The sequence below is a fragment of the Eulemur rufifrons genome, chromosome 15 (assembly GCF_041146395.1).
Source record: "Eulemur rufifrons isolate Redbay chromosome 15, OSU_ERuf_1, whole genome shotgun sequence".
Classification (NCBI taxonomy): domain Eukaryota; kingdom Metazoa; phylum Chordata; class Mammalia; order Primates; family Lemuridae; genus Eulemur; species Eulemur rufifrons.
In genome coordinates this window covers 108,590,400-108,611,272 of record NC_090997.1, presented here as the reverse complement: position 1 = coordinate 108,611,272, position 20,873 = coordinate 108,590,400, and the positions used below count along the sequence as shown (strand labels likewise).

The window sequence follows — 20,873 nt, the reverse complement described above, 5'->3', positions numbered from 1 at the left end:
GCAAACATGCGCAGCTGTGGGTTGCAGGCGGCACCAGCGCAGCAAACGGTTTTGATGGATCCGTTGTCTCGGAGCCGCTCAGTCCAGACGACGCTTTGTTACCCAAAAGTGCATCCAACGCTCATCAACAAAACTGGATTTTTTAAGAACTAAAACTACAATTTTGATTTTTGGTGTTTGGAAAGGTGTTCCAAGTTAAGGATTTACTTTAGAATGCTTTCTAACATCCATATTATGGTTTAAGGCTTCTCATTTTGCTAAGTAAAGTCTTACTGTGTTGGCTAAAGAGACTTTGCGTCCACAGTTTAACACATTTCCAAGGCTTACTTTAAATTCCTGTTTGATAGGGCAGGTATGGTCTGAAAACCCGTGAAGTTTTCCATCAGTTCCAGTGGCAGAGAGAGCACCAAATCTGGGCTGTTGAGTTAAATTGCACTGAAGCAGGTTTGTCCCAGTGTCTCTGCAGCTTGAGGGGAGCTGCGGGGACACAGGGGGACTCTGCTCGGGGCTCCGTGTGGGGAAGATGGTCCTGCGGTGTCGGGGCAGCGGCAGAGGCAGGTCCAGGGACTTGGCAGTGGGGCGGCCGGAGCTTTGGGGTGGAGGCCCGGCATACGCCTGGGAGCTGCCTGGGCGGAGAAGCGACCTCGAGCACTCTGTGTGGCATCCCCGGGCACTGCGGAAGGCCTGTAAATGCATTTTATCTTGACGCTCTTTTCAGACTTTCACTGTTGGTCACTCATTAATAGGACATTTCAAATAATGGTAAGCGGAGGCTTTTACTATGGAAAAATACCAGCTTGGAGAGAGTTGTTGAAGAAAAGTTTACTATTTTTCTTCATCTTCTTTTATTTGTACAGAATCTAGTATCATAAAAACAGAGCAAACATGTTTTTAAACACTATGCAGTAGGTCCCTGATGAAGGAATCTCTTTGAAGAATTTTGTAACTTCTTTATGAGGCTATTAAAATAACAAACTTCAAACAGAAAAATGCATGTTAGTTAAATCAGCGCTGTGTATAATATCCCAGGTTTTTATTTCTTCTGGGGAGAGCTGGTAATGTGTGGAGGGACAGGTGTGCTGCTTGGTGTCTGAGAGCCGTGACGTCATGCTACTGCTTCACAGTAACGTCTGTCAAGTTTAGGTTGAGTTTAAGATTTGATTGTTAGATTTTATATAGTTCTGGGCTTTTAGGTAAGTTTGATAATGGAGTCATTAACTTTTTAAATGATTCTTAGCCTAATACCCATCTTATTTTTTAGCTATCATGACTTCTTTTGAATTCTAGTGCAACTCATTGAGATGTTGACAGCTAGTGTTTTGATGTAGAATGTTAAAGTATAGGTGTGACTTACTGAATTTATTTAATGAAACTTCCAGGCCCAGGTGTTTGCCTTTAAGACACCTGAATGCAGACTGTGGTTCCCATGATCTCTGGGTCTGGCCCAGAGCTGGAACCTGCTCCGCCACCCTTGCTGATGGGAGCCATGACTAACCGCTACCAGCACCGAGCAAAGGATACAGTTATTTGTGTAAGAAATAAGGTGTAAATCTTGAGAGCAAACGGTTTCTTGGAAAGACCAGTCAACATGTAGATTTGGGGGTTAAAGTTTGACAAGTAGCGTTTGGAAATTTTTCATGTATTATTCTCAAAATGCAACATATAAATGTTTATCTAAAGATAAGGTTTGCTAATGTTCCAGTGTCTCTTGAAATGTTGTGTAGTTGTACATTTAGTCAGCTTTCCCAGAGTCTCTGTGAGTCTTTGGATAATAGAGTTCCATGAGGATTGATTAAATTTACCAAATATTGTCACTATTGAGTTAAAATGTTTCAGTCATGAAGATAAATGAACCTCACGTATGAAGTTACTTTCATGTTGTAAATTCTACATTTTACATACACTTCTTACTTTTTTGACACTTGCTACTTCTTGTCTATGACGTATTGTGAATTACTAGTAAAGTATTTCTTTGTTCATTTAAATTTTGAATTCGTTGTGCATGACTCTTACTAAAGGTGGTCTTTTCAAAGCCAATTATAATTTATTTTTGCTGTTTGGAAAATGGTCTGTCAGCATTTCCATTATAAATCCCTATTTTCCTTTTCTTTTACTCGTTCTCTTTATTTCTTTCTGGGGTTTATGACAGAACAATAAAAACTTGGTCTGGATTAAAACTTGGCATATTATAGCTCAGGCTGAAATTTTTTTTTTTTTAATTTAGTTCCCAAATTTATTTTAAATTGTTTCAGATGTTTAGGTTGCAAATGCAAAATATAATTTTGGAGCTTTAAATGGTTTTTAAAAACTTATGACTTAAAAATTAAGACTGTAGCTTTAAAATAATGGTAAAGACAATTTTTTTAAAACTTAGCTAACCAATTTTTCTTATATTTTCAAGAGAGGTTATTTCATTTTGGAAAATGATGTAATGCTATTTTGTGTGACATCTTGTAATTTTCTTGTTTTTTTCCCCTTTCTGTTCCCATTTCATAATAGAAAACTTTTTAACCTTTTGTACACAATACTTTTCTCTGTTAAAAGGATTAAACACATGAAATCTATTTGCATGTGCTAAGTTCATTAAGTGATAGTTATTCTTTTTAAATATAAATGTATGAAGGCTGGTGGATAGTATTTAGAAAACTCTTAATGTCCACCTGAAACTAATCTCACACAATTGAGTGTTGAGGATAAATGCACAAGAAATTTTCTACCTGCAGTAGAGGATCAGACGCTGAATTAGATATAGTCTCAGCTTTCAAAGAGATCACAGCACAGAAGGTGGCAGGAGAGGCTGAGAGACGCTTGTGCAGAGTTGGCTGTTCGGAACATGAAAAGTGCAGGAGCCGCCGGAGCTCCGAGGACAGGAGCGTCCTCTGTTCCCAGAGGAGAGAAAGCTGCGTCTGAACTGGGACTGTCCATTCTCACATTTTGTCAGATAAACATTTTGGCTTTATGAGGACTTTGAAGGTATAGAACCTAGAGACCCAGAAAGGCTGAGTTAACTTGTTCAGCCCCCTGTATAGTCGGAGAGTTTGGACTCCTCTCCACACTGCGCTCTGTTCTCGTAGGCGACTCATTTAAAATCTTGGAAGTGGGTTGATGTGCGTGAAGGCCCTGAAGGCTGAGTGCCTCAGTCTGTTTGGGCTGCTCTAGCCTAATACCTCAGACTGGGGAATTAGAAATGACAGAAGCCCATTGCTCACAGTTCTGGAGGCTGGGAAGTCCACGATCAGGATGCTGATGAATTCAGTGTCTCCTGAGGGCTCTGTCCTTCAAAGATGCTGTGTCCTCATGTGGTGGGAGGGACCACAAGCTCCCTCGAGCCTCCTTTGTAAGGGCACTAATCCCATTTGGGAGGGCTCCACCCTCATGACCCAGCCACCTCCCAAAGGATCCGCCTGTTAATACCGTTACATTGGGGGTCAGGTTGCAACACATGAATTTGGGGGGCACATTCAACCACAGCACTGAGTAGCCTCTAGCTCCATGTGAGAGTCTCTAGTGCAGTAGTTGGGAGCCAAGGTTTGCCGAGTGCCGGGGGAATGCTGTGACCATTACCTGTGTCATCCTCACAGCCTCCCATGAGGACATGTCATGGATGAAGACACGGAGTCCAAGGACTTGCCCCGGCCCCACCCCAACCATGCCTGTGGCTGTCTCACGCCTGCTGTCCCCCCAGGGGAGGATGGGGTGCTCAGGGCCTGCTGTCCCCATGGAGGAGGACAAGGTGCTTGTGGCTGTCTGGTGGCTGGCACCCAGTGGGTGTGCTGAAAATCATGCCTAAAAACAATATTGACTCCCAAATTTGATACGTTTTGTCTCTTCAGTGCTGACTTTGAGCTTCTCTTGGTTATTGTCTTTATTTTGATATTTGTGTAAACTGTGTTTTTGGAGGCTTTCGATGAACTAGATAAGACATTGTTTGTAATAGATTTACATTTAGCTTCATTCTGGCTTTTAAAATATGTTTTGTTAGAAAAATCATTTCTTTGAACACTTCAAGCCATGAAAAGGCATTTACTTGGAGAATGAAGATATATGAAGATATATATATATATATGTAGCATGATAAAGATTTGTTTTTAAAAAAGTGTTTATTTTTTGTTGGCTTGATTAAAATTCATGAATTTTCAAGATTTAGAATGTCAAATTTCGTATTTTCCCATATAATTTTCTATAATGAACATTGTTTTTCTAAAGATCTGTTGGAAGTCAGCGATGAGGATTGTGAGTAAACAAAGAGCTGTGAATCCTATAATGAGACCAGTCATGATTTATGGCAAATTGTAGACTTTCAAATCAAATCAGAAACTTGCCACTCTTATTAGGAAATAAGACATTTCCTTTCAGGAAGACGTCAGTGGCGTTCGAGTGAGAACTATGCAGAGGATGGATTTTCAGACCATCCTTCGAGGCTCAGGTGCTGGCCAGTGGCGCAGTCTCTGCTTTCCTCTGCTCCGCACATCGGATGTGCACACGACCTTCTGAATCCTGGTCCTGTGTGTTTAAAAACCACTGCTGAGAAGGGCAGGTGTGGTGGTGGCAGCTGTAGTCCCAGCTGTGTGGGAGACTGAGGTAGGAGGATCCCTGGAGCCCGGGAGTTTGAGTCCAGCCCGGGCAGCGAGACCCTGTCCCAAAAACAAAACAAAAAGATTTAACCCCCCCCACCCCTCACCCCCACACCATGAAGGACAACCATTCTAGTCATAGAACACTCCGCTGCTGACTGATAGCCTGACTTACGTATGCAGCAGACATGCTTTGGGCCAGGGCCCTCCAGAGCACACCCTCCTCTGGGGAAGGTGGGCCGTGGACACGGCCTGGCCGGGGTCTCTGCTCGGAGGACTTGCCCCTCAGTCCGGCACCCGGCCTGGGTGAGCTGAGCGAGAACCCCAAGCCTCGGAGCAGGGCCTGCGGGGCGGGGGCATCCCTGCCCTGTTACCTGGTGGCAGGTGCCCTCTGTGGACACCCTGAGCCCTAAGTGACTCCAGCCATTGCCACCTAGTGGTGGCCGTGGTCTTGGTCACAGCTGCCCTTCTCTCCCTGTGCTCCGACTTGGCGGGAATCATGTCCCCAGGTTTCATCCCATCCTGTCTGGGGACCTGATTTGACACAAATCTGAAGTCACTTTCACCCAGCAGCAGTTGGGTTGCTGTAATTCACGTTTCTCATGAACTAGGTACAACAGGCTGTGGCCGGGGCACTGTGTGTCGATGGTCAACTGAACTCTCTTCCAGGTAGCGGGGTCAAACTTTTCATTGAAAAATTATTTAACTGAATTTATTAACTTACCTTTTTATTTATAATTAAATTAATGAAGTCTTTAGTTCTCAGATACCATGAACAGACCACCTGACCCTCTGTCCCTGGGAAATAGTCGGTGACTGTTTTCTATTGATGTCTCGTGTCTGAAGAGGGACACAGCCGGCCAGGTCCCTCAGACACGTTTTATGTGCTAAAATACCGGGCTTGCGAGTGGTGTGTTAAGGGCTTGCACCCTGACTGTGGTGGAATTTTAGTTTCCTTGTGCACTTCTAGAAGGTCGTTCGTTCCACGGCTGTTACTCCGAGCGGTCAGGCACGTGGCCGGAGCTGGTGACGTGCACCGTTGGTGCTGGTCTGCCTTTCACTGTGCTTTGGTGTGCACGGGGCCCAGTGGCTTTCTGCCTGGCGTTTGTCTATATTTGCTTCCTTTTTGGCTGGGCTGTGTCACTCCTGAACTCACCTGCGTGAAAACTCGCCCTGGATGGGTGTGGGGCCGTGAGGCCAGTCCTAACTCCGCACGGCCGTGGGTCGTGCTCAGGCTGCTAAATACCCCAATTTGATCTTTACACACTGTATCGAAAACCACACTGTGCCTGTAAATACGTGCAATTATTATATGTCAATTAACAACAAATAAATTACAAATGACCAGTTGTTCTTCTAAATGTGCCAAGAACGATTTATCCCAGACACGGCTGGTGACTCTTCCCCCAGTGCCCTGGTGCAGTTCTGGTGGCACCTCTGGCTGCCGCTGTTCCCAGCACACGCATGTGTGTCCCTGTGCTGTGGTTCCCAGTGAGGTCCCCAGCGACCCTACAGCCCAGACCTGCCCCACGAGGGGTGCATTTGCCTGCAGGGAGCTGCATTTTTCTCTCCATTTGTTAAACACCACGCAGTGCTCTCTTGAGGAGGTACACGGTATAAAATGAGTCATTTCTTTTAAAAGCTTCCTCTTTTTAGAGCTCTGTTAAAAATATATTTTTTTATGTAAAAGTAGATTTTACATAAAACTTTGTTTTCAGTATTTTCTTAAGTTTTATTAAGATTTTGTTTTCCAAGTGGTTATCTTTTCTCGCCATAAAAATGGAATCAAATAGCCCAGGTTAGTAAGCTGGTTACTGTCTGCCTTTGGGCTGGACTGTTAATTCAATACCTTTTCCTAACAACACAGTCAGATAGGTCAGTGTTTATTTCAACTCCTTCCACCTTAAAGTTGGCATGTACGTGTGTGTGCGTGTGCAGGAATATATGTATGCACATGTATGAGTATATATGTGCACATGTAAGTGTACACATGCATGCGTAAATGCACGAGTGGGCATGTACACGTTTGTGCATATGTATGTATGTGCCTGTGCATATGCATGTATGTCTGGGTGCCTCTGTGTGTGTGCCTGTTAATGAATTCATTTAGAATATCTGTTGAAAACTACTCTGTGCTCAGCTCAGTTCCATGAATACACGAGTGAAGACAGCAAAGCCCTGTGCTTGAGGAACGTGTGTGCACACGGGGGCAGGCCCTCTGTGCTCATCGGGTGAGGGGTGAACAGCGTGCACGGGAAGTAGAGAAGGGGCAGGAGGTGGTGAGGGGCTGGTGTGGCGAAGCTGAGGGGCGTGGGCCTCGGAGGTCTGATCTGGAGCAGGGGACAGCCCCTCGGGCTGGAAGGCCTAGTCATGACTTTGGGATTTCCCTGGGGGGGAGGGGGCAGCCAGCAAGAAGGATCAAGCCAGAATGCGACTGAGTGATGTGCTCGTGTGAGTGAAACTCATGTGTGATACACATGTGTGGGTGAAACGCACGTGTGAGTGATAAGCACTTGTGAGTGGTACGCACATGTGTGAATGCTATACATTATGTGCACGTGTGAGTGAGACACGCGTGTGGGTGATGTGCTCACATGAGTTATGTGCTCGTGTGAGTGGTGTGCACGTGAGTGTGATGTGCACGTGTGTCTGTGCCATGCTGTATGTAGTTAAGTTGCATGGCCTGCATCCCAGCTGTGAGGGGCGTGTCCCCAGCTGCTGGCGCTTACCGTTCAGACTCAGGCAGGGTAACATTCAGAGGGCTGTGACGTCATTACTGAGGCGCGGCGGAGTTGGGTCCAGTGACTCTGTGTTTGGGCGGGAGGGCAGGGAATCTTTGTTTCAGGAAGGGTGGCTGCTCCTATTGGGCATGATGGAGTTGTCTCACTGATGGTGGAAGATGGGGCATGTGCGGAAGGTGGGTAGGGACAGGTGTGTCCCCAGGGTGCCAGGGCCTGTCCTCGGTGATGCAGTCGGTGCCCTGAAACCACATTTCTCCTTTGCCCTGGAGGCAGCAGCTCCTTCCTGTGGCACCAGCTAAAATGGATGTTCAGTTTTTTCAAATTTGCAGAATCAGCTGCCTCTGCCCCCCTCCCGCCCCCAGACAGCAGCCCCAGCCCTGCAGTGCTCCTGCGAAGGGTCGGGGCCCCAGGCCACAGCACTCCTACTCCAAGCTGAGACACCAGCAGGCGCTGATGAGGGCCCGCCTCGCTCTCTCGTGTTCCTGGCCCAGGGGTGCTCCCTAGCACCAGCCCTGAGTCTTCGGTAGCCAGTAGCTCTTATGTGACAGCTTTTGATGAACTGCCCCTGTTGGAATACCTGCTGTGGTGCCTGCTTCCTGCCTGGACCCTGTGGGTGCAGCTCGTGTCCTGCAGTGGGCTCCAGGTGGGCAGGTGTGCATGCAGGGGCCATCCAGGAGGCTGAGCCATTGTCCGGGCGAGAGGGGATGATGGTGTCTGCTGGGTGGTGGTTTCATGATTCAATCTGTCTTCAGATAATCTGGGTCAAGGACAGAAGAGCTATTCCTTCCTGATGGACTCGGACGTTGAAACGGGCTCTCTGAAGCAGCGTCGCCACGTTTCAGGTGTGCCCTACAAGGGTACTGAGGGTGTGTCACTGCAGACGCTTGGGCGGAGACGTTTGCAGGTGGGGCCCACCTCGTTCCCGGGGTGACATCGTGCCCGTCTACTCTGCCAGTTCAAGGGGAGTGCCTCTCTTTTAAGTCTTGTCTTTTTGGTAAGAGCTTTAGTGTTTTTGTTTTAGAAAACTGCCTAAAACTTACATATTTTGTAACAGCTTGAGCAATGGCTGTACAGTAGCCGGAATCTTCTCAAACCTATGTGGTCTCTCAGTGATGACTGCAGTATTTTGCGAATCATTGTGGTATGCTCTTGGATGAGAGGTGCTATATTAGGAAAAATAGTTCTGAGGTTTTTTTGGGGAAAAATAGCTGGTTTTATTTCCTGAAAATAAACATCTGAATGGTATATGATGGAATGAAAGGCAAGGGGTGTAAGGTTACATTATGTTTTAATAGCTTGTGTTTTAAAACACTTCTTTTACATTTTTGTTCAGTTGCACAATGTACACCAAAGTGTTCAAGCGAACCACAGCCATGCGGGGGCCACTGCCACAAACCGTCATCCTGCAAGTCCCAGCGCAGGAGAGGCGCAAATCGTCACTGGCCCAGATGCCATGTTTCCAGTGAAGCATGGAACAGGCCATTTCCAGTTTGTGTTGAGCTCAGTACCCAGCACAGCCGCGTCAGCCAGGTGGCGATATGCTTTTGCTTGCTTGTTTTTTACTGTCCTCGTGCACCACCAATGAAAGGATCTCTTCTGAGAGTTGCCCCTGTGGCTGGTTGTGTTGGACAGACGGAATTTGACGCATTTTATCATTGTATTAACAAGAGTGCCAAATACATCAAAGAGTGATGGCCGTATTTTCCTACTTCTAAGTTATGCGTTAATATGATTAAATGTCTCATTTTTAGGATGAAAATACATAAATATTTTATGATTTATTAATATCTTTAAAAATCACACCAAGTGTTTTTACTTTATATGTTTTTAAAACTTGACAGGCTGTTACTCTTTTGTCCTCTCTCTGAATAAGATATTTGCTGTTTTGTATTGTAAATATATAGTACTAGGCAGCTGATGTGAATTAAAAAACAAGACTATTTAAAGGTTTAAAAACTTTCCTAACGAAACAATTTTATTACACAGAAGATGTAGATTTCAGAAATAGTCACTTAGGTTATTTTGCTCTATTAGTTTTAGATGCTGCTGCATTTAAAAAAAGAAATGAGACGATTGTTGATACAGATAAACCCCTCCCCTCACCACTCCCTCTCGTCCTCTGACGACCTGTGCTGCACGTGGTGCGGGGCTGTCCCCAGTGCACACTCGGGAGCGACAGTTGTTTAGTGCCGCACACTCCTCTGCTGCTTCAGTGTTAGTCCACATCACGTGTTTGCATTTATCCATTTCGCTGCATTTCCAAGGTAGCCTCTATATTTTCCTCTGAATATTGCTTTAATTGCACTTTGCCAGTTTTGGCATGTACTATTTTCATTACCATTCAGCGCTAAATATTTTCTAATTTTAAGTATGATTTTTTTTCAACCCAGGCTTAGGTTTGTGATTTTAGATTTCTGTTATACAAGTTAATTTTTGGAAATCTTTTTTGTTATTGATTTCTAATTTTATGACATTGTGTTCAGAAAATGCACTCTGTATGGTATAGACTTTCTTGGTATCTTCTGAGATTTTCTATTTATTGAGAAACTTGGCTTTCTGGTTTGGTTTATAAACATTTTTGCTAACTCTTGGGTACATGTTTACGTAGACATCTATTGGCGCAACCATGCTAATTGTGTTTAAACTGTTCAAGTCTTCCTAATTTTTCATACGCTTGATTTTTTTAATTGTTCAGAGAAATGTGTTAAAATCTCCTACTGTGGCTGTAATCCTGTTAATTTCTCCTTATAATTCTATTAATTTTTGCTTTATGTATTTGAAGGCCATGTTATTAGGATACTTAAGTTCAGGCTTCTTACATTTTTGTGTGCAGTTGTCCTTTGTATCATTTTTAAAGGAAATATTTCTAATTAGGCTTTCTTTGATTCCTGTCTATTTTCCTGGTGCTTACACCATCGTGCCTCCTTGTCAGTAGCATACGCTGTTTTTTCCTCCACCTTTCACTCTCAACCTTTTCTACAAAAATCATGCTTTAAGTGTTTTTCTTAAAATCCAACCTAAGCTTATCTTCTCTTTATTTTACTTGTCAAGGTGAGCCTGTTTGCAACTGTTATGATTACTCAGATGTTTGATGTTATTTTGTGCTTTCTCCTCTACATTTTTGTCATGAATTTTCTTTGGTTCCTTATTTCTTCTTCTTCACCCTCTATGGGATTGAACAAAACCTTTTAGGATTCTCTCTTTGCCTTGGAAGTGCGCCCACTGTATATGGCTCCTGTTCTGCTCAGCCTCTTGCTCTATGGTGTCTGTAGACCAGCAGCTGCTGCGGGGTGGAGGCCGCCACCACCTGTCTCTGTCCTCCGCAGCCCAGGCCGCGGTTTCCTTCCTTTCATGCCGAGCACCGCACGTAACGCTGGCCCTCGCAGATGATCTCTCGGTGTTTGCAGAATGTCTGCTACATTATTTTCACGTTGTATTGTGAGTTACCGAGATCCTGGCCTGGGACTGTGGGCGGAACGGGGAGTGCGGGAGCTCAGCAGCTGTGCCGGTGAGTGGACGCTGCACCCGTGTCTTGCCTGCAAGTGGGCATAGAAGAGTCTGTACTTCACGATTCTGTTGAGAGGATGCAACGTAAAGTGCTTGGAGTGCTGTCGGGCACAGAGCTGAGACCCACGACATGCTAGTTTGTTTTTTTTATTGAACTTACGTAGCCCTTATTGCCTGTTTGTAATGAAGAATGACTTCTATTTGTATTTTAAGCATAAATACTACAGGTGTCCTTCATGAAATCTGTCTTAATATTTTGGATAGTCTTGGCCTAGAAGGAAGCTGGACATCACAATGAATCGTAATATAATATTTAGGCCATGTTTTGGGCCAAGTGGTTCTGTAGGTGGAGTTCAGTTCAGTCCCATTCAGTGAGGCGTTTCTGATTATGACAGAATGACAGAATTTCTCCTGACAGAGCCAGGGCCAGGACCTCGCAGGGACCCGCCCCTCGGTGAGAGAACTGTCTGGGGCCACGCAGGGCCTCACCTGCACTGAGCCCCCAGGAGCCTGCTGGGTGTGTCTTGGGGTTTGACAGTAGCAGATCAATAACTCGCCTTAACGTCAAGTGCCTTACTAAGGGGTACCTTTCAGGTGGCTTATTGGGTATGGCCTTTGACCTATACTTTAAAAATAAGTTTTGGTGTGTTAGTATCTTGGTCTTCGATCTTTGATCATTTTATAGCTCTATAACTCTCAGTGGCATTATGTATAGAGAAAACATATAACAATGATTCTTAGGATCAGAATGTGTTCTTGTTAATTACTTTATATGGAGGTTTTCGGAGTCCAATGCTGAAATTGTTATAAATAAGAAAAAAAAACTTTGTGTTAATTTCTTACCGTAGATTCAGATATTATTTGATATCATTTGTATTATATAATGCTCATTAATCCAGCCTTTAAAAGCACATCTTGATTTCCCCTCACAATTACAGGGCTCATCGTTCGTGACCCAACGATCCCAGGCGTATAATCTTTTCCTAACCTGCGCGGTTGGCGACGGGCTGCGGCTGTGGGACCTGAGAACCCTCAGGTAAGGCCACCTGTGCCCCAGCCCTGCTGCGGAGAGGCGAGGCCAGAGAGCTGTAAATGCAGTTTGATCTCTTTTCCAAGTATGATAAGGCTGTGGTTAACCTGTGCACACGACCAATCTAAGGAAAGACTGATTCATGCAGAGACCGTAGCCTGTGCGTCTGGGCTGGGAAGAAACAGGCACAGTCTTCCCTGTGCTGCACGTGACGCAGAGTAACGCACAGCTGCCCTGAGGGTCAGAGACGTCGGGAGGTGCCCGTGTGTCCGGGATGTGGTTGCCCACCCTTCCTCCCAAGTGCCTTCCTGTCCACGCTGGACACCCCTCGCTGGGCTCAGCGCGTCCCCCTTGGCGAGGGCCAGCGATGCCTCCTTGGGTCACAGCTCCGTCTGGTGAGGGCGTTGCCTTAGGTACGCCGTAATTAACTGATGTATTTCTCATTTCACATCGGGTATAGTTGATGGTGGACTTTGAAACACATTTGATAAAATTTAGGCAGCACCTTAGTTCTGTCAACAAAATATCTACAAACCTTTTAGGATAAGGATTCTTAGCTTTGTTAGTTATTGCTGTTGTTTATGCCACTGCTAATTTGGCAATGAGCACTTTTGGACACATTTTAAGGAGGTTTTTAAATGCATAAAATGGAATCTATAGGATTATGAAGGAAACCAGTTATATTGATAGATAGTTATCAAAATATTTAGAAACTTGGATATAAAAATGTTTGCTTCTTTATTAATGAATACAGTAACAGAACCTGTGGTCAGCTGTATCCACTGTCAGTGTTTCAGATTAGTGGTGAGAAACGATGTGTTCGGTTATGTGCTGCACAGCGACATTCTGGCCAGTGACTGGCCCTGTGTGCACACTGTGATCCGTGACGTTAAACTGGAGCTGAAAAAAAAAAATGAGAGAAAATAAGAGAAAAAAGATCTTTCTGATCTTTCCTTCTGATTATATTAGATATTAAATATTTTGAAAAGATGAAAAAAAAACAACTGGAGCTGAAACAGTCCTATCCCCTGTTACTTGTTCAGTTTTACCTTTTATCATTGTTTAGAACGGACTCCTGCTTGAAAAAACAAGCCAGCTGTACAACAGCCCCAGGCAGGCCCTGTGGGCGGTGTCCAGAGGTGGTGGTGTCCAGGAGAGAAGCTCCCGCGCTGTCGCCTGATGGCCGCCCAGCGGGGCCGGCTGTGTGGGTGGAAGACAGTGGCGCCGACGGTCCTGTCCCTGTGTGGGCCTAGGCTAATGTGTGTGTCGTGCCTTAGGTTTTTACCAAAAAAAGTTAAAAAAAGTTTGAAATAGAAAAAAGCTTATAGAATAAGGATATAAAGAAAAGAAAATATTTTGTACAGCTGTACAATGTGTTCGTGTTTTAAGCTAAATGTTGTCACAGAAGAGCCAAATGTTAAAAAAAATTTAAAAGCTTATAAAGTAAAAAAGTTACAGTAATCTAAGGTTTACTTATTGAAGAAAGAAAAATATTTTAAGAGTAAACTTAGTGTAGCCTGAACGTCTACAGCTGATGAAGTCCACGGCAGTGCGCGGAACGCCCTGGCCTTGGCGCTCGCCCGCCACTCCCTGACTCGCCAGAGCAACTTCCCGCCCTGCGGGCTCCGCTCATGGGCAGCGCCCTCTGCCACAGGGGCACCATTTTTTATCTTTTATACCATGTTTTTACTGCACCTTTTCCGTGCTTAGATATGTTTAGATACACAAATGCCACTGTGCTACGGTTGCCTGCAGTGCTCAGCACAGTGACATGTCGCACAGACTTGCAGCCTGGGAGCAGCAGGCGCCACCACTCAGCCGGGAGTGTCGTGGGCTGGGCTGTCTAGGTATGTGCAGGGGCACTCAGTGACATCCGCACGGCGTGGAATCGGCTGATGATGCGTTTCTCAGAACGTGTCCCTGTCATTACACAACACGTAACTGTGTGGGTAACTGTCGGCATCTTCTTGGTACTCAGCAAACAGCCAGCAACATCCATTTTCTAGCGGCTCTGATTCAGTTCACAATTTCACAGGGTAACGTGTGTGTAGGTTGTCTCCTAGTCTTGTTGACTCATCCTTCCTACACCCTGCCAGGCGTCTGCTTGGCAGTGTGTTCAGTGATTACTTGCCATGTTGGTTGACAGAATAGAGCACGGGTCCTCTCCTCCCCCTGTTTTTGAGCTCAGTCCAGTCACACTTGGCACTTACTGCAGTGCCAGGCACTGTTGGAAGGACGTACCTGTGTTGACTCATCCGAGCCCACGTCACACATGGGGACAGCGGGTCACAGAGGCTGACGACTCCGGAGGCTGTTGGATGAGAAGGAGCTGGGCCTGGCCCCGCCCCCGGGTACCTGCTCTTGGCACTACTCCGCGTGGCCCCTCGAGGGCCCGTGGACAGGTGCCGTGATCACAGGGAGACGCAGAGCGTGTGTGGTTTTGTTAAAGGGAAAAAAACTATGTGTGTAATTCTCACGTATAAAATATTTTTTTCACTATTAGTTTGTTCCTTTTTGAGAAGAAAAGCAACAAGTTGGTTTCTTTCCTGTAATTTGTGTTGAAATTTGAAAATTATTTTTTTCTCTTGGTGTTTCTTTTTCCGTTGTAGGTGTGAGCGCCAGTTTGAGGGGCACCCAAACCGCTGCTATCCGTGTGGAGCTGCCTTCAGCCCCTGTGGCCGGTTCGTGGCGTGTGGCGCTGAGGATAGACATGTATGTGCTGTTTGCTAGTATTTAAATGTAGAGACTCCAGACTTCATTATTGTGTGGGCTGTTTAGTATTGTTGCATATTGGGATAAAAATCTATCTGTTTGGCTATTGGCCAATATTCTGAGACTTTTACACAATAATATTAATTTAATAACAACATGGGTGAGGCATGAATGGCTCTCATGTTCTTCTAGTGAAGCATGATAAACACCAATCATTAATTCATTTTATTCATTTATTAACCATTTCAAAAATACTTTTTGAGTGCCTACTATGTGAAAGACATTGTATTACATGCTGTGCTTTCTTTTTATTACCAGATGATGATGTTAATTAGTAAAATGCCAGATCCTGTCTGTCTAACTGGGGTTTCCTTCTCCAGGTTAGGTCCCTTGGGGACACTACGTTCATTTTCATGGAATTTTCCACCCTCCTCCACCAGCACACATTGCCCATCGTACACACGTATCACGGGGTATACTTGGAGCAGATACCAATAACATCCATTTGTCCTTAACATATTTAGCAAGGTCTTGTGTTAGTGTCCTAGGGCTGCCGTAACGAACCACCACAAACTTGGAGGCTTGAAACAGCAGATGTTTATTTTCCCCCAGTTCTGGAGTCTGAAATGAAGGTGTTGGCCGGGTCGGTGCTTCTGCAGGGTCCGAGGGAGAAACGGTTGCAGCTTCTCCCAGCTTCTGCGGCGATCCCTGGCCCTCCTAGGTGGGGCTGTGTCCCTCCCGCCTCTGCCTCCGTCTTCTCGCTGTCTCCCTGTCCCTTCTCCTGTAGGGACACTTGCTGCAAGTGGTTGGAACGTTTGTCCCCTCCAAACTCACGTGGACATGTAAGAGCCACCGTAGCACCTGCCCTCACGGGTGGGAAAAATGCAGTCACAGCAGGGCGAGCCCATCATGTAGAACTTTAGAGTGACAAATGCATGTTGGGGGTGCATGCTTCAGTCCACAGCACTCATAGAACAGGATTTCCTGATAATTTAAAAAGTCTAAATGAGTTAACGTGTGTGCATGTGTGTGTGTATGTGTGCTCGCGTACATATCATACAATCATTCTAGCTTTTGCTTTCTTTCTTTCTTTCCTTAGCATTTAACATGTTCTATCTTCCTCTCAACTTTATTTGGATTTGTCCATGTCATAAAATTTAAATTTGTTTTTTGTTTTAGACAGCTCAAGTTGAGTCTTATTTTTCTAACTAATGCGACAATCTCTCTCTCAATCGGTATGTGTAGACCTTTTACATTAGTGTGTTAATAATCACTGGTGTGTGTGGACGCCGCCTACCATTTACTGTTTGTTCCTCTGTTATCACCTTTCCTGTCTCCTTTTAGATGATTTTATATTTTTTAGAATTCTATGTTAATTTGCATATTTTTTTTAACTATCTCTTTGTACAGTGGTGTGAGTGCATGTGTGTGTTGTGGTTCCAGCCATTACAATGTGCAAACCTAATATTTTATCAGGCTTCTTCGAGTTGACACTTTATCACTCCCACTGACATGTGGGAACTTCATGGCCGTGTTGGCCCCTGAAGCCCTGTTATCCTGTGGTTGTCACGAGTGTTACATCCACATACGTTCAAAATGCCATCACATAATGTTACAATTTTCTGTTTCAAAAATTATATTTTAAAGGAATTATATTTTAAAGGAATTATATTTTAAAGGAATTTAGAGGAATATAATAGTGTAATATATTTACCCAGATGCTTATCATTTCTGTTGTTTTTTCTTTGTTCCTTAAGTTTCAAGTTTCCCTTTGGTGCAATCTCTTTCTTTGCTGGAGAATTTTCTTTTTTTTTTTTTTTTTTGTTGTTGAGACAGAGTCTCACTTTGTTGCCCAGGCTAGAGTGAGTGCCGTGGCATCAGCTTAGCTCACAGCAACCTCAGACTCCTCGGCTTAAGCGATCCTACTGCCTCAGCCTCCCAAGTAGCTGGGACTACAGGCATGCGCCACTATGCCCGGCTAATTTTTTTATATAGATTTTTAGTTGTCCATATAATGTCTTTCTATTTTTTAGTAGAGACGGGGTCTCGCTCAGGCTGGTCTCGAACTCCTGACCTTGAGCGATCCACCCGCCTCGGCCTCCCAGAGTGCTAGGATTACAGGCGTGAGCCACCGCGCCCGGCCGAGAATTTTCTTTAGTGTTTGTTTTTGTGCGGTTCTGCTGGCTGTGAATCTCTCGGTTTTCCTTCATCCCAGAATACCTGTATTTTGCTTTCATTTCTAAACATCTTTTCACTGGGATGGAATTCAGCCTCGACAGTTATTTTCTTATCGCACTTTAAAAACGCTGTTTTACTGTCTTCGGGCTGAAGTCATCCAATCGTCGTTTTCCTATGTACTTAATTCATTGTCCTGGCTCTTTCAAGATTTTTCCTTAACTTTAATTTTCAGAAGTGTGATTCTGATTTGTTTAGGTGTAATTTCCTTTTGATTTTTCATGTTTGGGAGTCACTGAGTTTTTCAGTCTGAAATTGGTAATAAGAAAAAAAGTTCTTTCCATCAAGATATTTAAATTCTATCAACTCTTGGTGTAAAGATGTAAAAAAAAACTATGAAATTATATAATTTCTTGAAAATAATGATTTTTCTAAGATGATATATGAGCGTCTCTGGGATACCATAAGCCAGTGCTTGCAGGGAAATTTATAGCACCAAATACCTACATCCTACAGATAAAAAAGGAAAAAATAAGTAAATTAAATATCTGACTGAAAAGCCAAAATAGGAAGAACAAAGTAAATCAGAAGAAAGGAATTAACAGAAATAAAAGCAGACAATAAGTTAGAAAACAGAAGATTAGTAGAAGTGATATATAAGTTAAAATGCTTGTTTTTATAAAAGCATATGCAACAAAATAAACTTCAGTCAACCAAAATTTTTAAAAAATAAATAAAGCCAAATATATAATTAATAAGAAATGAGAAGAAAACATGGAGCAGAGGAACTTCTGAAAATCGTGAGACAGTTTTTCATAATTTGTGCAGCTCAATATGAAAGCCCACGCAGAAACGGATAACTTGTAGCAAGTATAATTTATCAAAACTCCCCCTAACAGAAAGAAGAAATTGTACAGGCAATTTTCATAGAAGAAATAGAGAAGATTTTCCAAGGGGTCTTTTGTAAAATAGTGCCAGGTCTGAACTTACCAGGGGATTTTACCAAACTTTTAAAGATCAAATATTCTCAATGATACTTTGCTGTTCAAGGCATAGATAAACAAGGAAAATGTAAGATTACTTTTTTGAAGCAAATATAACAAGAAAACTTGATAAAATTTGAGGAAAAAACCTGCATTTCACTTATGAACATCAATTCAAAAATCTTAAATGAAGCAGGAACAGATAGACTCACAACAGCACATTAACAGTGACTCATGCCAAAGCAGGATCTACTCATAGATGCAGGGGTGCCACTGCCATGAAACCCATTCTTAAATGCTGTCCACAGACGTGAAGAGGAATCAGCTAACCATCTTCATAGACACAGAAAGCCATTTCAACAAAATTCTAGATTCATTTCTGATAAAATACCCAGTAAAAGAGGAATCTATGAATACTTCCTTTTTCATAATTACAGAGAAAAATTACTCATTTTTTGCATATTTTCACTTCAGTTAGTACAGTTTAGCTATCTGGCAGCAATTCAATTTAGTTATTGGGTAGACAATTCATCTGTCAAATCAGAAAACATTTTCTAGTTGTCTTTTGTATTCATTTTTTAATACGTATATTTTTCTTTTTAAAATTATTTCAGTAGATTTGGGGGTTCAAGTGTTTTTTTATTATATGGATGAAATATATAGTGGTGAAGTCAAGGCTTTTAGTGTACCCATCACGAATACTCCTTTCAAATGATAAAATGCTTATCTCAGCCCCAAAGCTAGCATCTTACTGATAAAACTGTAGAGGCATTCTCTAGCTGGGAGCAAAGTAAGAATGCCATTAATTCCGCTACTGTCTTACAGGGCATTGGAAGTATTTATCTACAAAATTAGACAAGAGAACTTACAGGCTTTTTCACTGAACAAGAATAGTCACAACTATCTTTATTCGTAGATGACAAGGTTGCATATCTGGAAAACCCCAGAGCATGAATGACCAATGTGAACAATAAAATAATCAAGTGAAGTATTAGTAGTAGCATTTAAATTAATATATGGAATTCAATGGGCTTTATGTATACAAATGATAACCTCTGCAAAGTTATAATGGAAGAGAACTCATTTAGAGTAGCCTCAAAAAGGATAAACTAAGCATAAACTTAACAAGAATTCTGCAAAACCCATATTTAGAAAACTCTATTTTTTTCCCAGAAATGTAGACCTGAACAAATGCAGAATCTTAACTTATTCTTGAGTGTGAAGGTTCAGTCTCACAAAGATGGCAGTTCTCTGAAGGCATTTGCAATCTCAGCACTGCCCCAACGCAGATTCCACTAGGTTTTCCGGCAGTGACGTGTTTATGAAGCCACTTGGGGGGATAATTGAGAATGATCGTCAGGGCGCCTTGGAAAAAAGAACATTCCAATGGGGAGAACTTGCTCTGCCAGTTACCAAACGCGTCAGAAGGCCTTTCAGACTGACTCGGGGTGGAGCCGTGCAGAGACACAAAGACAGACCAGCGTTTCCCGGCTCCAGCCACAGAGGAAGCTGGGCCGCGGCGCCATTCCAGGGATCACCCTTGGTACCTCTTTGTGGCCTCCAAATGCCGTTCTGCACTTGGCATGAATGGCTGGCTGCAGGTCTGTGGCAGAAAGTTTGCAGGACGAGCCAGGGAGATCTTGTGCCAACAAGAAAAGAAGTCAAAGAGCGATGGAGTCCTGAAATGAGGCCACGGGAGGCGGCATCAGCGCTGCCGGCAGGGTCGGGGTCGGTGAGCACCACCAGAGTAATGACCGTCGCCGACTTTAAAACATTGTGTATCCAAACCCTCACCATTTTTTATGATATTCAAAAAGAAATTTATAGCTAAAAACAAAAACCAAACCTCATCGGCCTTCTTTTGGAGGTCACCAGGGCACCGATTCCTTACGCAGAAGCAGGCCTCACAGAGGAGAGAATGCGGCATTCCTCCTGCCTTTCCTCTGCGAGCTGTATTTCAAGTAAACCAAATACTCTCATCAAATGGATGAGAGAAAAGGCCCTTTTTTAGAGAATTCTGGACAAGTGGATGGATGAATGACAGAATTAGCAAGTCACCCTCCTGCAGTCTGAAGTGGAGCAATTGATGAAGGCAGACGTCGTCAGTAGAGCAGATTATCAGGTGGAGATTGACAGCCCACAGGCAGCTGGAATAGGTGTTTCTCCTGAGACATACAAGTGGCCTACAGGTGTGAGAAAATGTGCTCAACATCACCAATAACCAGGCAAATGGAAACCAAAGCCACAGTGAGATGCCACCTCGCACTTGTTAGCGTGGCTACTACCACACAGACAAGGATACCTGGTGTTGGTGAGGGTGCAGAGAAGCTGCCGCTCCTCCCTGCACCGTTGACGGGAGGGTGACACCGCACAGCCGCTGTGGACAATGGTGTGGTGCTTCCTCAAAAAATTAAAAAAAGAGGACTCTGTATGATCCGGCAATCTCACGCCTGGGTATTTATCCGACAGAACTGAAATCAGAATCTCGAAGGGCCGTGTGCGCTCCCGTGTTTCCCGCAGCTCTGTTCCCAGTAGCCGAGGTGTGGAAGCGGCCTGCGCACCCCGTGACGGGAGAGTGGACACAGCAGCTGTGGTGTCTGCGCACAGTGGCACGTGGCCTCAGGGCCGGTGACGTCCAGCGCTGCCTTCGGGTCCGGGTTAGGTGTACGGCGTTGTCTGCTGGTCAGACCAGGGCAGGGTCCGCACCAGTGCTCTGTGCTGTGCTGTCCTCTCGAGAGGAGGAGCCCGAGCTTTCACCATCTGCAGTGCGTCCTCTGCCAGACCTTGGTGGAGTCTGGCGGGAGAAGCAGGTTGTGTGAACCCCCAGACCTGCCGGGAGGACATCTAGCCGTCCACCTGGCAGGTGAACAAATGACTCGGCACGCCAAAATCAGGACTCTTTCTTTCTTTCTTTCTTTCTTTCTGTCTTTTTTTTTTTTTTTTTTTTAACAGATTTTATTTTTTAGAGCAGTTTCATGCTCAATTAAATATCCCAGAAATCCTGTTTCTGCGCGCACAGCCTCCGCCATCATCAGCACCCCCACCGGAGTGGAGCGTCCTCACAATTTGTCAGCCACACGGACATGTCGTTAGCACCCAACGCCCACGATTTACACGAGGGCTCACTCTTGCTGTTGCGCACTCTGGGGTC

At 44.3% G+C, this 20,873-nt stretch overlaps 1 protein-coding gene across 1 annotated transcript in view; it reads left to right on the top strand.

Annotated features, from left to right (window-relative positions):
* Window positions 1–20,873, top strand: part of WDR27 (WD repeat domain 27) — a 90,598-nt gene that overhangs the window by 55,137 nt on the left and 14,588 nt on the right. The window contains exons 21-22 of the mRNA XM_069489103.1: window positions 11,761–11,858; window positions 14,462–14,564. Of these exons, the coding sequence (XP_069345204.1) occupies window positions 11,761–11,858; window positions 14,462–14,564 (201 nt within the window). The remainder of the gene's footprint in view (window positions 1–11,760; window positions 11,859–14,461; window positions 14,565–20,873) is intronic.